Source organism: Carassius auratus, unplaced genomic scaffold (assembly GCF_003368295.1).
Source record: "Carassius auratus strain Wakin unplaced genomic scaffold, ASM336829v1 scaf_tig00011994, whole genome shotgun sequence".
NCBI classification, from domain to species: Eukaryota; Metazoa; Chordata; class Actinopteri; order Cypriniformes; family Cyprinidae; genus Carassius; species Carassius auratus.
In genome coordinates, this window is record NW_020524254.1 from 578 (window position 1) to 14870 (window position 14293).

The following is a 14293-nucleotide window of genomic DNA, read 5'->3' on the forward strand; positions in this document are numbered from 1 at the left end:
ATTCAAAGCTTACTATTGTGTGATTGAGGTGATGACATAAGCACATCTGTTGACCTGCATACCACTGAGTCTTGCTTTCTGGGAAAGTCTGATTCACTGTCTGTCTCAAAATCAGTAAACTGCTCCTCATGACACATTAAATCAGACTCATCATACACACTTGCTGCTTCCATGACCTCAGGACTCCTTTTCCCTTTGCCCTTAGACACATTCAGGGTAGTTACATCTGATCTCAGATGTTCACTAAACTTAGATGACGCAGCTTCCTGTATATCTAAGAGTTTAGCTTGGTCGTAACGTGCTGGTCTTGTTGTCAACCATCTGAACTGTCTGACTGATGGTCTGACTCTGACTGAGGTATGTAATCCTCATCTGACAGCTCATCTTCCTCTGAACTTACTTCCTATTGTCAAATATTTATGATTAATTTACAGCACCGATAACTCAAAAATATGGAACAAATGTATCAAATCAAATATTTTCTTACACACGATGACCGTCTTCCATCCCATTCATGACGCTTCAGATAGCAGGACTTATGCCAAAAACTGGAGCACACTATAAAAGAAATGTCACATGTCAGGACACGTTCAACCGCTAACACGAGATTCTATGCCTAAACGTAGAGTAAGGTGAAAACAATATAAAACTCCTATTATTATTAATGGTATTACATATCTGTGCATTAGCAATGGTCTGAAATCTCCTTCTCTCCTACTGCCAAACTCAACAGTTATACCATTTTGAACTGACTTCATAACGTTGAGTAGTGATACTAAAATGATAAAAATAGAAATGTCATGATGTATAGAGTACAAATGACCATACTAACATTTACATCTCAGGCCAATCCACTTGAGAGCTGCAACAGGTCCCACACATTCAGCACATTTATCCATGCTTGATATTGCTGAAGTGACCACAACATGTCTGCAGACCTGTGAAGAAAAAAACATCAGTGAGTGTTAAATTAAAGCAACAAAGAAAGATTCTAAACATACATGTGATACTACATTACGAGCTGCATTGTCTTTCAATAATAATTTAATGTATTTTTAATGACAGGGAAGTTGTGGTCATTTAGTTAATAAGATCACTTACAATCATTAAAAACATTTACGTTACAGACCTTAAAAGGTACTGGTCAATATATTACTACAAATCTACATTTAGAGCGGTCCTGGAGGGCCGGTGTAAACTCTGCAGGACACTGGCCCTCCAGGACCGAGTCTGGACACCCCTGATTCAGACATCGACTAATATTACTGAAAGTGAAAACAGGTCACTAAATACATGCATTTAGTAACAGCAAAGTGTACAGTTCATGCAGAAATGGACTTCAGAGCAATCACTGTTGCACTGAAATAACAGTTCATCCGAAACATGTGAATACCTCCTTAACTCCTTCAACTGGGGCACAAAAGCTCTGCTCCTCATTCAACACATGCTCTTTGACAGGTGACATCTGAAAACAATGAAAAAAAGCAAGACTTATGTAGAGATGATTTCTTGCAACATCAATCTAACATTTCATAAAATATGCAATGCACGTTTAATTACCTTCTCAACACAGTCCTGATCATCCAATAGTAACTGGTCCTTATTCAGAGTCACCTGAAATTAAGGAAACAGAAATAAAAAATAAATAAACATTCTACTGCAGACAAAGGATTCAGGGACTGTACAAATTGATAATGAATTACCTTTTCCAGTCCTTCAGAGGCTGCACAGATACTGGAGTCCAACACTGACTGATCACTGACAACTTTCAGCTGAAAACATGAAATCAAAAAATTTAATTAAAATAAAATAATTATGTTATAAATGAGTTACCAAAGCAAAATAAATAAATACAGTTGTGTTCAAAATTATTCAACCACCTAGAGACTGCAGTACTTTACAAATACAAGCTTTTCTGAAGATCCAGGATATAATAAAACTTGCATCTATAACAGTTCACTGGAATATTAAAAGTGATATTGTCAATATATAATGTAATATATTTGAGTTATAAGATTTTTTAATAATACTGCTATGTCATAGTTATTCAACCCCTATTCAACATTGCTGTTTTTAAATCACTTATTTGCATGGTGGGGAATGTAACAGTCTCAAAACACAATTAAGCTTTTAGAAACTCTATTAAAAACAGAATTAGCTTGAGCCGTTACACGTACAGTTAGCCCATGCATGTGTTGAAGTTAAGTAGCTAAAATATCAAAAGAGATCTCACACAAGCAAAAGAGAAGAAATATTGTATTACTTTAGAAAGGCTAAGGCTATATGAAGATTTCCAAGACATTGAAAGTTCCTAGAGACACAGCTCTCAGCCTTATTTCTTAGCTTAAAGTGTGTTTTACCAGAAAACCTTTGAGGTTGTGGAAGAAAAAGCACAATATCATAAAATGTTTAATCAGAGCAACTGAGAAAAATCTGCAATGTACAGCCAAAGACTTGCAAGATGACCCGATGAAAGGAGGAAAACCATTTCAAAGCAGTGTGTAGAAGAACACTAGACAAGTACGGCCTTCATGTTGAGACATCTTGATGAATATCACTCTTGATCAAGAAGAACAAAAGGCAGACTTGAACTAACTAAAGTTCATTTGTGTAGACTTGTGGAGCTCTGGAGGAATTGTTATATGGAGTGATGTGAACAAACTGGAACTTTTTGGACCCATGGATCAGCGATGTCTGCTGCAAAACAGGCAAAGCTCATAAGCAGAAGAACACTATCTCCATCCTCAAACTTGGAGGTGGATCAGTCCTGTTATGGGGTTTCTTTACTGCAGAAGGAAGTGGAAATCATGACTGTATGAAGGACATCATGGATTCTTTAAAGTGTCAGGCCATTTTGACAAGAATTGTGATGCCTGAAAGACTGAAGCTGATGATCAATGGACTTCCCTGCAGGACAGTCATCCCAGAGTACACATCCAAATCTACTACTGCTTGGTTCAGGGATCAGTCACAGAGTGTTCTTGAGTGACCTGTTCAGTCTCCAGGCTTAATTCTCATTGTGAATATCTGGTTGAATTTGAAGAAAGCAGTGGCAATGTGAAAACCAAAGATTATCAGTGATCTGAAAGCTTTTTCAGGTGTGGAATGGGCCAAACTGTAGTAGAGAGGTGACAGAAGCTTCTAAACACTTACAGACAGCGTTTATTGGTGATTTTAAAGAATAAAAGATTCTGCACAAAGGGGGTTGAATAATTTTGAACATGAATGTTTAGAGCCAATTCGAATTTTATCATGATTCATCAATTTTCCATTCTCAGAATCACTCAAAAGTGTATTAACAAACTTTCTCTAATACTTTACTGATGCCTTCGTTAAACTGATTTCATAAAATGTTATCCTCCACAGCAAATTGTCTTGCAAGTCAAGGGGGTTGAATAATTTTGAACACAACTGTAAATAAATCAGGTATGATGCCACAAAAAATATAATAAAATAATAAATTAAAACGATAAAATAACAATAAAATAAAATCACTCAATCAATTGCAGTACCTTCTCTACGTCTGTGTCTTCTGACTCGGACAGTGTGTTGACTTCAAGAGTGGACGGTTCAACCACACTAAGAGTCTAGAAAAGAACATCAAATTAGTCATCTGTGACATTGATTGAAACAATAAATGTGTGGATGAAATTCTAATTTAAAACAGATATAAAACTAAAAATGATTTTAAAAAAAGTACCTTCTCTACGTCTGTGTCTTCTGACTGGGACAGAGTGTTGACTTCAAGAGTGGACGGTTCAACCACACTAAGAGTCTAGAAAAGAACATCAAATTAGTCATCTGTGACAATAAATGAGCACATAAAATACTGATATAAAACAAATTTTATAATCTTGCTTATATTTTATCAATGTGATTTAAAAGTAAGATTACAATATTTCAGATCAATATTTCAATTTTCAAGTGTTACCCAAGTTAATGTTCATGATTTTGTATGCATTACCTTACATGCATATATATATATATATATATATATTCCAGTATTTCAGGTGGTGTGTGTGTGTGTTTACACCTGTGTTACAAGGACCCTGTTTTATGAGGACCGTCATAAGAACATAGTCTTGACATAGTCTTGATGTCACATTGTGTGTGTGTTTAGACCCGTGTTATGAGGACCCCGTTTTATGAGGACCATCATAAGAACATGGTCTTGATGTTTGACCGAAGAATCTCAGTGAGTCGTTTGTTTGACAAAAGCCTGGTATTTGAAGACCCTAGTTATCACCATGACATTGGGCTGCGTGGATGTGAAATATTAGGCTAAATATGGATCATTCACATCCCATTGTGGCCATATGATATTGAAAATGTCTAATTGTTATATTTAGATTAAGTATCTTGAAATAGGAGTTGGTAAAAAGTCAGTTTTATTTAATCACCACATATTTTGAAATGATAACTGAGTAGAATCAGTGTCTAAAGAACCTAAAGAACTCTGAACAAGGCACAGCAGCTATAAAGGTATCCAAGAAGTTCTTGAAATAATTGTGTTTGTCCTTAAAAGAATGGAACAGATTACATTCTCTCTTAGAAAAAAAGTCTTGACTTGACTGGGACTCTTCAGTAAAGTCAAGACCAAGTTCTTATGATGGTCCTCATAAAACAGGGTCCTCGTAACACAGGTGTAAACACACACACACAATGTGACATCAAGACCATGTTAAGACTATGTTCTTATGATGGTCCTCATAAAACAGGGTCTTCGTAACACAGGTGTAAACACACACACACAACCACAAGACTATGTTCTTATGATGGTCCTCATAAAACAGGGTCCTCGTAACACAGGTGTAAACACACACACACAATGTGACATCAAGACCATGTTAAGACTATATTCTTATGATGGTCCTCATAAAACAGGGTCCTCGTAACACAGGTGTAAACACACACAATGTGACATCAAGACCATGTTAAGACTATGTTCTTATGATGGTCCTCATGAAACAGGTGTAAACATACACACATCCTGACATACTGGAATGTACATGCATGTAATGTAAAAAATAAAAAGTTACTAACATTAACTTAGGTAACAACTGATGTTTAATACCTTTACTTTACTATAATCCAATAAGTCAGAATGGACAGTATAGAGGTGTCAGTACCGTGCATCTCCATGGCCACTCAGAATCACCATAATCATATGTGATCTCTTCACCAGGACAGATGCTCCTTGTGGCAAATAAACATAAGTGAGGTTTTCCATCCACACGAATCGTCTTCATCCTGCTGTTTGGGTTAATATGGTCATCGTTTACAAGCCGCCCAAGAGAACCGTCATCTCGGGCTGCATCGACACTAAACAAGAGACAGACAATATCAGCACTGAAACCTTAGGACCAGCAGATGTCATATTCTGTGATCACCAATCATTTAACACTCATCACCAAGCTTTGAAAACACATGACTGATAATTATAGCAAAATATGACCTCTAATCATTGACATTTCCACTGACACATTTTGAATCATGTAAATTAATTACCAGTTAACATGTAGATCAAACACGTGTACATACCAGAGGAGTTTTCCATTGTAGCGAAACTCAAACATGAAAACTTTAAGTGCATCGTGATATATTCTTTGCCTCCGCTCACATTCTTCTTTGCTGATGAGGTCTCCTCTGTATTCCAGCAGGAAATCTCCTTTCTCAAAGTCAGTACAGCTGAACACACCCCTCCCTAAACAACAACAGAGAGGTGAAACCATCACGAGAACCACACGTCATCAACCGGAGACAGATTTAGTACACGAGTCACTTTAAATGCATAGAAAGAAAATTCTGTCATCATTTACAAACCATCAAATGGTTAGTAATGTCTTATTTTGCCCAACAAAAGATATACAGGACTGAGACAACCTAATGGTGACTATATGATGACAAAATCTTCACTTTTGGGTGAACTATACCTTTAACTTCAATCAATTAATTTACCTCACCTTTAAGATGACTGATGAACCTGCCCTCGAGTCCATTCTTGTCTTTCTGTTCAAGTGAAAACTGTATGGCCTCCTCCACGGGCTTCAGCTTTCTCCTTCGCCTCACACCTTCAGCCATCCTCTGTGTCTGCTTTAATAACAATAAGAACTGTTGGACAGAATATATGTTGAATATGATGTATTCTGAGCATATGCTGAATATACTATTTTGACTGGTTATCTTTGTAAAAGTGCTTTGACACAATATGCATTCTACAAAGCACACTACAAATAAAGGTGACTTTAACTATTATATACAGTACATATTGGGAAGTGAAAAGAGCACATCTCTGAGTTTATTAATTAAAACAAGCTGAACAGTAATAATAGTAAACAGAACTGCCCCTCCCCTTCAGACTGTAACCATGACAACAGATTATTATGATGGCTAGACTGTTCTATTACTTTTACAGTTATACTGTGAACGAAAAGAATGTAAACTGACAAGCACTGCTGAGTCTCGTCTGATGTTACTCTTTATAGACGAGACTTACAGTAATCACGCTAGCGCCATTAGCATCACGCGCTAGCTGCTTTCTAAAGAGCACTGAAGACACTCACGAACAAGCCAAACTGAGCCACAAGCTCTCAGAGAAACGGTTTAACAGCAGTATTACTAACCTTTCATATAATAGTTGTTTCCAACAGCTTCACACCACAGATGTCTTCGCTTCAGGTGCACAGATTGTGTCCGGTCCAAACAGGAAGTTACAAACAGTCACACTTGCCTCGCTGATTAAAGCACGTGTACACGGGATTTATAATTATAATAATAATAATTATTATATATTTAAATAACCATCTATGAAACGTTACATTAATAGCGTTACATTAATTTACAGATATTAAACCGAGTAATTACAGCTTTGATGTCACATTCATACTTTATATGATGATATTTAAGGAACATGTTTAATTGCACGATCAGTATGCATTTATATAATTAAATACAATCGATAAATTATTACAAAAAATGTTTAAATAATTACCAAACTGCATTAACTTACTTGTACGGCGCTATTAGCGGCAGAATGTAGCCCCGCCCACCGCCGCCATTTTGTTTTCCCGCCTTCCGATGCCGATCTAGCCAATCAGCGGCCTCCAAACTTACACAAGTGTAAAATATGCAAATTTTCGATGACGCGGATGCAGTACCGGGTCCGGGCTGCAGGGGCGCACTCCCGAGCTCAGAGGATACACAGTGTATAGTAAAATTTCAGATTTTTGTGGTATATTAGGACATGGCGCGAAACTTTGAGAGGGAGCTTCTGGGACATAGAGAAAGGCATCTACACTGTCGGAATTATAAGGACATGGGCCCTGTCCTCATAAACCCAAATGTCCCTGTAATGCTGGTGCGTATTCAGGTCAAAAGTCCTTGTAAACCACAAAAACCAACACACACACACACACACACACACACACACACATATATATATATATATATATATATATATATATATATATATATATATATATGTGTGTGTTTGTGTGTGTGTGTGTATTAGCATATACGGTCTGTAAAAACTCACACACACGTACTAAAGAATGAAAAGCAGACCAGAGTGTGATTTGTAGGCTACTTTGGTGCATGTATTTATTCATCCTGGGGATACGGCCAGCCAGAGATTTCTGTATCCATGGCAGCCTCCGAGTGAACCCTTTATCATCTCTGCACACACATGCACACACAGAGCACACACCACATGCAGGGGTGTTAAACTTTCTATGGCTTTATCCATCCAGGCCAGAAGGTTTGCTATGAGAGCCATCCATCTACCCCCACCAACACACACACACACACACACACATAGTCTTGCTCTTTTTCTAACCATGATGTAAAGCAGTATTGTCATATGTTTCATGATGTGTGACATAATAATCTGTAATCTATATCTTGCACCTAAACTGATGATTAGGTTTAGTCACTTTTTTATTTTTATTCTTGTCTGCCTGCCTGTTCATGAGTTATTTCAGTTACTTTAAAACACATTTTTATATACATAACTGATCAACAAAGAGATGATGTAATGCATGTAGCATCATTTTCCATTAGAGGAACACTGTGAGACATTTAATGTGATGTCATTTAAAGTTCCCTGAATTCCTTTCATTTAAGTTTACATAGCACCTTTGTATCTATCTTTGTAGGGTAAATCCAAATCATATCTAGAAACCATCATAAAGACCACTTATAAAAATGAAACAAATTTTAGCATTATTTAAAACACTCAGTGGCTAATAAATATTTTGGATAACACTTTAGATTAGGGAACACATTTACTTTTTAATAAGAGTTTTCCCTCAATAAATTCATAACATGCTACTTATTGGAGTAGTTGTTGGAGTAGTTGTTGTAGTTATGTTTAAGTTTTGGGTAAGGTTAAAGGATCTAGAATATGGTCATGCAGAATAAGGCATTAATATGTGCTTTATAACATTAATAAACAGCCAACATGCTAGTACTATGCATGCTAACAAGCAATAGTTAGCATTGGTGAATAGTGTTCCCTAATTTAAAGTGTTACCAATCTTTGTTATGAAGCACACTTTGAATGTTCTTGTTTCCTTTTTCAAGATTTTTAAGATCTGAGGTAAAATATTTATTGCCATCATGACAGGTTATAACAAAAATAAACATGGATTAACATGGAAAACATACCTTTTGTCACAATGTGGCATTGACTCTTTAAATCTGCTCGTTGTTGGTTTCTTTCTTTATCAGAGGCGAGTTCCTAAGATTCAGAGTTTTGGGTAATTATAGCCTAATTTGTTTAGTCTCACAATGTTTATTTTCACAATCTATAATTTGGTACACCAAATAAATTCATGACGATGAGTGTTTTGCGAATTGTTCACTATCTGTTTCCGTTAGCGGACCTAGTCAGGTCTAGGTCCTTTATGGTAGGATTGAGTGATTGTGATATTACCGTCAATCCATAGGAGGCATGTGCTGTAGTATGTGTCATTGTTTATTCTGGCCACCTGTCCCTCTGATTTGCCATCTGTCTCTTTCTCTGAATGCCTGCTGTCCTGCTTATTTACCTGTCATCCTGTCCATTATTACTTGTGTTTATTTACCCTTCTGTCAGCATGTTTTCCTTATCAGCTCTCCTTCTCGGCATGCTATGGACCTCAAACATTCCCGTCACACTCAGCCAGGACATTTTATTTCCTCGTAGTCATTGTAGACACTGAGACAATGTTTCTGGCTGTCTCCTTTTAGCCATTTGAGGGGTTAGTCTGTATATACAGCAAGTTGATTCCATTAATAAAGTCAGTGAAACTCCCTGTCCGATGTGCAAGACCTCAGTCTAGCTCCCATAAATAAGGAAATTAGAAAGGCCCGCTGAGCTCTGCTTACACTGCTGCACCAACAGGAATGTTTTTCTTGTTATTATGAACTTTATTTTAAACTTAAGTATGACACACTTTCATGTACTTACAGTTTACTTAAGAAAGTACTTGGTAATATAAAGTAACTAGATGGGTTAAGTTAAGTTCAGGGGTAGGGAAATGATCATTACCTAGTTACTCAGTTATGTCATGATTCTGCCTTCATGTCCTGATTTTCCTCTAGTCTTGAGGCAGGATCATTGCCCCGCCCCCTTGTTATCCTAGTTTGTTCATTATTGCTTTACCTGTGTCACCTGTTGTGTTATGATTAGTCTCCCTACTTATATCCCCTTGTGTTCACTGTCCTGTTCGGTTCATTGTGATATATTTTTATTGTTACACTTTGCTACTTATTATGACACTTTGAAGATACGTCTTGTGATTGTTTACTTGTAGTTAGAGTTCCTGTGTTAAGAGTCTTTTGTTTATCGTGTCTACCTAGTGTTGTTAGATTATCTGTCCTTGCCCTAGTCGTTGTTTTCCCCCTCGTGGGTTTTGTTTTCCCCTTTTTGTTGATAATAAATCCTGTATTTTGTGCATCCTGTCTGCATTTGAGTTCATCCCCAACCCCCCACGTGACAAGTTATTGTGATAAGTAATATGCATATAGTAGATACACGTGAAACGGGACTGTTAAATAAATTGCTACCGTTTTAATGGCTGCTAATAAGTACTTATTGAAGTATGTGATTTTGGACACAGCCCCCTTTGTGTTGCTCAGAGATACAACTATGAATTCTGCATTGACTTTATTTGGAACTTTCTGTTGTCGGAGCAAAAACAGACGATCTATCCAGCGATATCTGTAATCCAAATATTAACTTGTTTATTTAGCTGTTTTATAAAAGCAATATCACATGTGGAGTCCCCCTGTTGGTTTAAAAATTCATTCAGACACTTGGCCTGCAGCCAGGTGATATTCAGAAGAACAGAAATGTGCTTTGTGTGATAAATAACTCTATACAGTACTCAACACATTACGCACACACAAAAATGAGTTTGCTTATTTATAGTGAGAGAGCATTCTTTCACTCAGCAGCACTCTTTCATCTTATCTCAAGGACGTGCGAGTGTGTGTGCGTATGTGCGTGCGTGTGTGTGTGTGTGTGTGTGTGTGTGAGTGTGTGTGTCTACACTCCTAAATAAAAATTGATTTCAGTCTTGTCTGTGAGTGCCCAACTCTTCACTTTTTTTCACAATATACATATTTACCACTTTGACAGCTACACACTAAGTGGCAGTCTGAATTGTACACAGTTGTGATAGACACACACACTTCCATCTGATATAATCACCGTGCCATACCGCCACATTACTTTATAAGAACCACTGAAACTTTGTCGAGGTCTCTTTCGGCCAGATGGTGGGTGTTAATGTGAGTAATGAGCAGGCAGACTTCAATGTGGAGGACCTGCGGTATGTTTGAGACACAGCAATATACCTGAACAGCTCCTCTGGAACAGCTCCGTTCTCCAGACATGTTAATTATTAAAAGAGCAAGTATGGCACCACTCTCTCATCTCCATGGAAACAGCAGAGGTCATGGTAGCAGATGACATCAAGTGGCAGATAGAAGGAATAAGAGGGAGAGAGAGCAAGGCACAGAGTGAGGACTTTGGCAGTTCATATGTCTGTGGTTGAGGTTGCCCAGTCCCACAGATGAAAACAATACCAGTTCAGACTGATCAAGACCATAAATGCTTTCACTCAATACTCCTTCCTTTTTAGGCTCTGTTATCCTGCTTGATGGCTTTGAGAGAGCATTATAAAGTCTTTTCACGGTAAGATAGTATGTCATATGCAAATTGGGTGCTGATTTTTCATGATTTGGATTTTAAGAGTAGATCAGCAGTACATATAATATAATATAATATAATATAATATAATATAATATAATATAATATAATATAATATAATATAATATAATATATCACTGATGTGTACCATTCCGTGCTTTTTTTCCGGACATTTTGTGCTTCTATTCGTTCCAGACCACTGGCTCCACTAATTGGAAAGATTTGCTCTGTCTGAGGGAGAACCAGATAAACTAATAAGGAGAAAGAATCATACCATTTTAAAACCAGACCGTCCCTTGACCTTGACTCTGTAGCTTGCTAAGTTAACATAAAGTGAACTCTTTCCGCCACTTTCACTTTCTGCTCTTCTGAAAGCTTGTTTGATGACGTCGCCAAGCCTTCTGTCTCCATGGAGATAACGATCAGCACTTTTGATTGGCAGGCGAGGGGAGTGAGAGGAGGCATAGATGGACAGATTGTGGGCTTGAGTGGGATTGTTTCACGAAGTTGGTCTTTGTTCCGTTCTCTCAAACATCTAGGAAAGTGACAAGTGAAGAGGACAACAGAAGAATGAAGATTCATTCTACTCGATCATTGTGAAGGTTGAGTCATTTCAGCTTTAAATAGTTTGACATGATTTTTCTCTCTAGTGTCTTTTTCTCTTTGTTGTGCTGAGTTTTGTGTCTTTGCTGGCTTTGCACAATACAAAGAATGAGAAGGACAGTGAAACATTCCAAAAATATGATCATAAACTCACTCATATTCACCAGTTCAACTATTTATTCAGCAGGATATAAGGTATGAAAAGAGCATTAGATAGTGAATAAGTTTTATAATAACACTGCAACATTGTAAAGTGACCCCCCCCCCCCAAATCATTTAAGTCGGAAACAGTTTTCTTCCTGAACTCACTCCTATTTTACGCTGCTGATTTCACTTTGTTGGAGAAAATGGAAAATGTATAGTTTATATTTTCCTGTTTATGCAAAAAAAAAAAAAAAAAACCTCTCTCCTTTAAAAATAGCAATGGTACTGCAGAGGCTTATCTCTCTGGAGTGCAGAACTTTATAAAAGTGTTATTTAAAACCCCATGGGACAGGACAGCTGTCACTCAGATACTGGACTTGTTGTAAAGAGAGAGTCAGAGTCTCAATCTTTATCTCTGCAGTTTTGACAGCGCTGACTGTTGCTGACCAGCACTGGATGATAGAGGGAAATATACAGACATACAGCTAGAGAAAGCCTGTTGATGTGCATGTGTGTATGTGTGTGTGTACGCATCAATAAACATAAAAAAAATAAAATGTGTTTACCTGAGGCAGACCGCTGTGGTGCTTCATGCATAATACATGCGAAAGCATCTAAGTAGGAATATATATATATATCTTTTTTTTTTTGCTTTTTGCTTTTTAATCATGTTTTTTTTTTTAACCGTATACTTCCCAGGGTTAGTAATTTGAACAAACCCCTAATCCTAAGTATCACGCCTTGGTGTGTAACTCATCCTGCACCATTTGTGCTATAGATATGAGGTGTGCTATACATTTTCCAAGCGATTGAATTTAACTAAAAAAATTATAATTAATAAATAAATAAAAATCCCTTAGAACCGAATTATCGCATCTTAAAATCTGAAAAAAAGCCAGAATATTATAGGGATATTTATATATATTTATAATATTTAGGAGTTACCTTTTTTTCCAGTAAACAAACACCTGGCAACTACCCAGAACACCCTACTCTAGCTTTGTGGCACCAATCAAATTTTATTCTGAAAAATATAAATAAATAAATAAATACACTCTAGTTTAAATGTATTATTTCAACATTCCAACCTATAAATATTTTATACATTTTGTAGAATATATATATAAAAATTGGTTACCTTGTTTCTCCTATTTAAAATAGGCTGTTTAATGGGTTATAATTAAGATTTTTATTCCATTCATTCATTCATTCATTCATTCATTCATATATATATATATATATATATATATATACACACATGCACACACACACATAGTGACATTTGGAGCCCCTTAAAACTATGATGACATGCTTAAATATGTAGCAATGCAGACATACTGTATGGATTTATATTATTCCCTGTCCTACCGTAGCTGAAATGCACCACATTTGCTTCAGAAATTATGACTTTTTTTAATGGTTGTGCTCTGATAAATATATGATATTCAAACTTCGCAAATGTTTAATGCTGCCACTCACAAATGAAATAATATTTTGGGCTTGTTGTATTTGTCATTTGGCTCATTTTCATTGATCGTTAGCCTGTCACACAAACCTGGTAGCTCTGGCTATAATAGGGAAATGTCAATATGCTGAGAGAGATGAATGACAGTCATTACTCTGTCACAAAATAAAAATAACAGAATATTTCTGAAGAAAGACAGTGAAGGAAGAAGCCTGTGGTTTGGAGTAATGTTGTTATTCATGAAGCTTTGCAGGTATGTGCTTGTATAGACTTACTGCCGCAGCACTCTTTCGTCTCTGCTGCTGACAGAGAGGGATTTACAGCATTCTGGTTTATGTAGTAATGTATTCAATGCTATGTGGAACTTCCTCCTATTGCAACATGATCTCATGAGAATTTGTATGTATTTTACATAAAATATGGTTCAACAAAACGTACGTTTGCACAGACACTAAAACGTACAATACTGATGTTTTACAGCGTTTGAACATATAATTCTGACATATTAACGACATTTAAAATGTAAATTATTTATGTAAGGGATTTGTCCCCCTAACCCCAATTTATCCCCCATACTTTTTTCGGGAAAATGTGCTCACGTAGAGATATTCAAGGGCCAATATGAAAAAATCTAGATTTAAATGCAAAGAGACAAGATATACTTTATAATTACCTGACATTTTATTCATATAAAAAAAGTGAATGTGAATATTACAGAGTGCTAAACACTGTCATGCGGTGTACCTTTCACTTGAAGCAGGAGGGCTCTCTTGCACAGAATGTCCCAAATAGACTAATAGAAGTAATAAATTATGTCGTGCCTTGATAGCCCTAATATGGACAAAAGCATTTTTGGAACTGAGCTGAATAAAATGCTGAAACGTTTT

General features: G+C 36.6%; 1 protein-coding gene across 1 annotated transcript; it reads right to left on the reverse strand.

Moving 5' to 3' along the window:
- Nucleotides 1-313: 313 nt before the first annotated feature.
- On the reverse strand, nucleotides 314-6773 carry LOC113073326 (histone-lysine N-methyltransferase, H3 lysine-36 specific-like). Its single transcript, XM_026246238.1, has 12 exons — nucleotides 6624-6773; nucleotides 5964-6093; nucleotides 5542-5704; nucleotides 5130-5322; nucleotides 3701-3775; nucleotides 3513-3587; nucleotides 1704-1772; nucleotides 1561-1614; nucleotides 1394-1465; nucleotides 833-938; nucleotides 488-558; nucleotides 314-403 (listed from the first exon to the last, which is right to left on the reverse strand). The coding sequence occupies exons 2-12, from the start codon at nucleotides 6079-6081 to the stop codon at nucleotides 314-316; spliced, it is 1086 nt and encodes a 361-aa protein (XP_026102023.1). The 5' UTR covers nucleotides 6082-6093; nucleotides 6624-6773.
- Nucleotides 6774-14293: the final 7520 nt, after the last annotated feature.

Bases quoted from the DNA above. Each gene is read 5' to 3' on its own strand.
- LOC113073326 (XM_026246238.1), bottom strand. From the start codon at position 6,081: ATGGCTGAAGGTGTGAGGCGAAGGAGAAAGCTGAAGCCCGTGGAGGAG. The intron at 939-1,393 runs GTATTCACATGT...TTTTCTTCACAG, and splicing joins CAGTTGAAGGAGTTAAGGAG to GTCTGCAGACATGTTGTGGT. The intron at 559-832 runs GTTAGTATGGTC...TTTCTTTTATAG, and splicing joins GATTGGCCTGAGATGTAAAT to TGTGCTCCAGTTTTTGGCAT.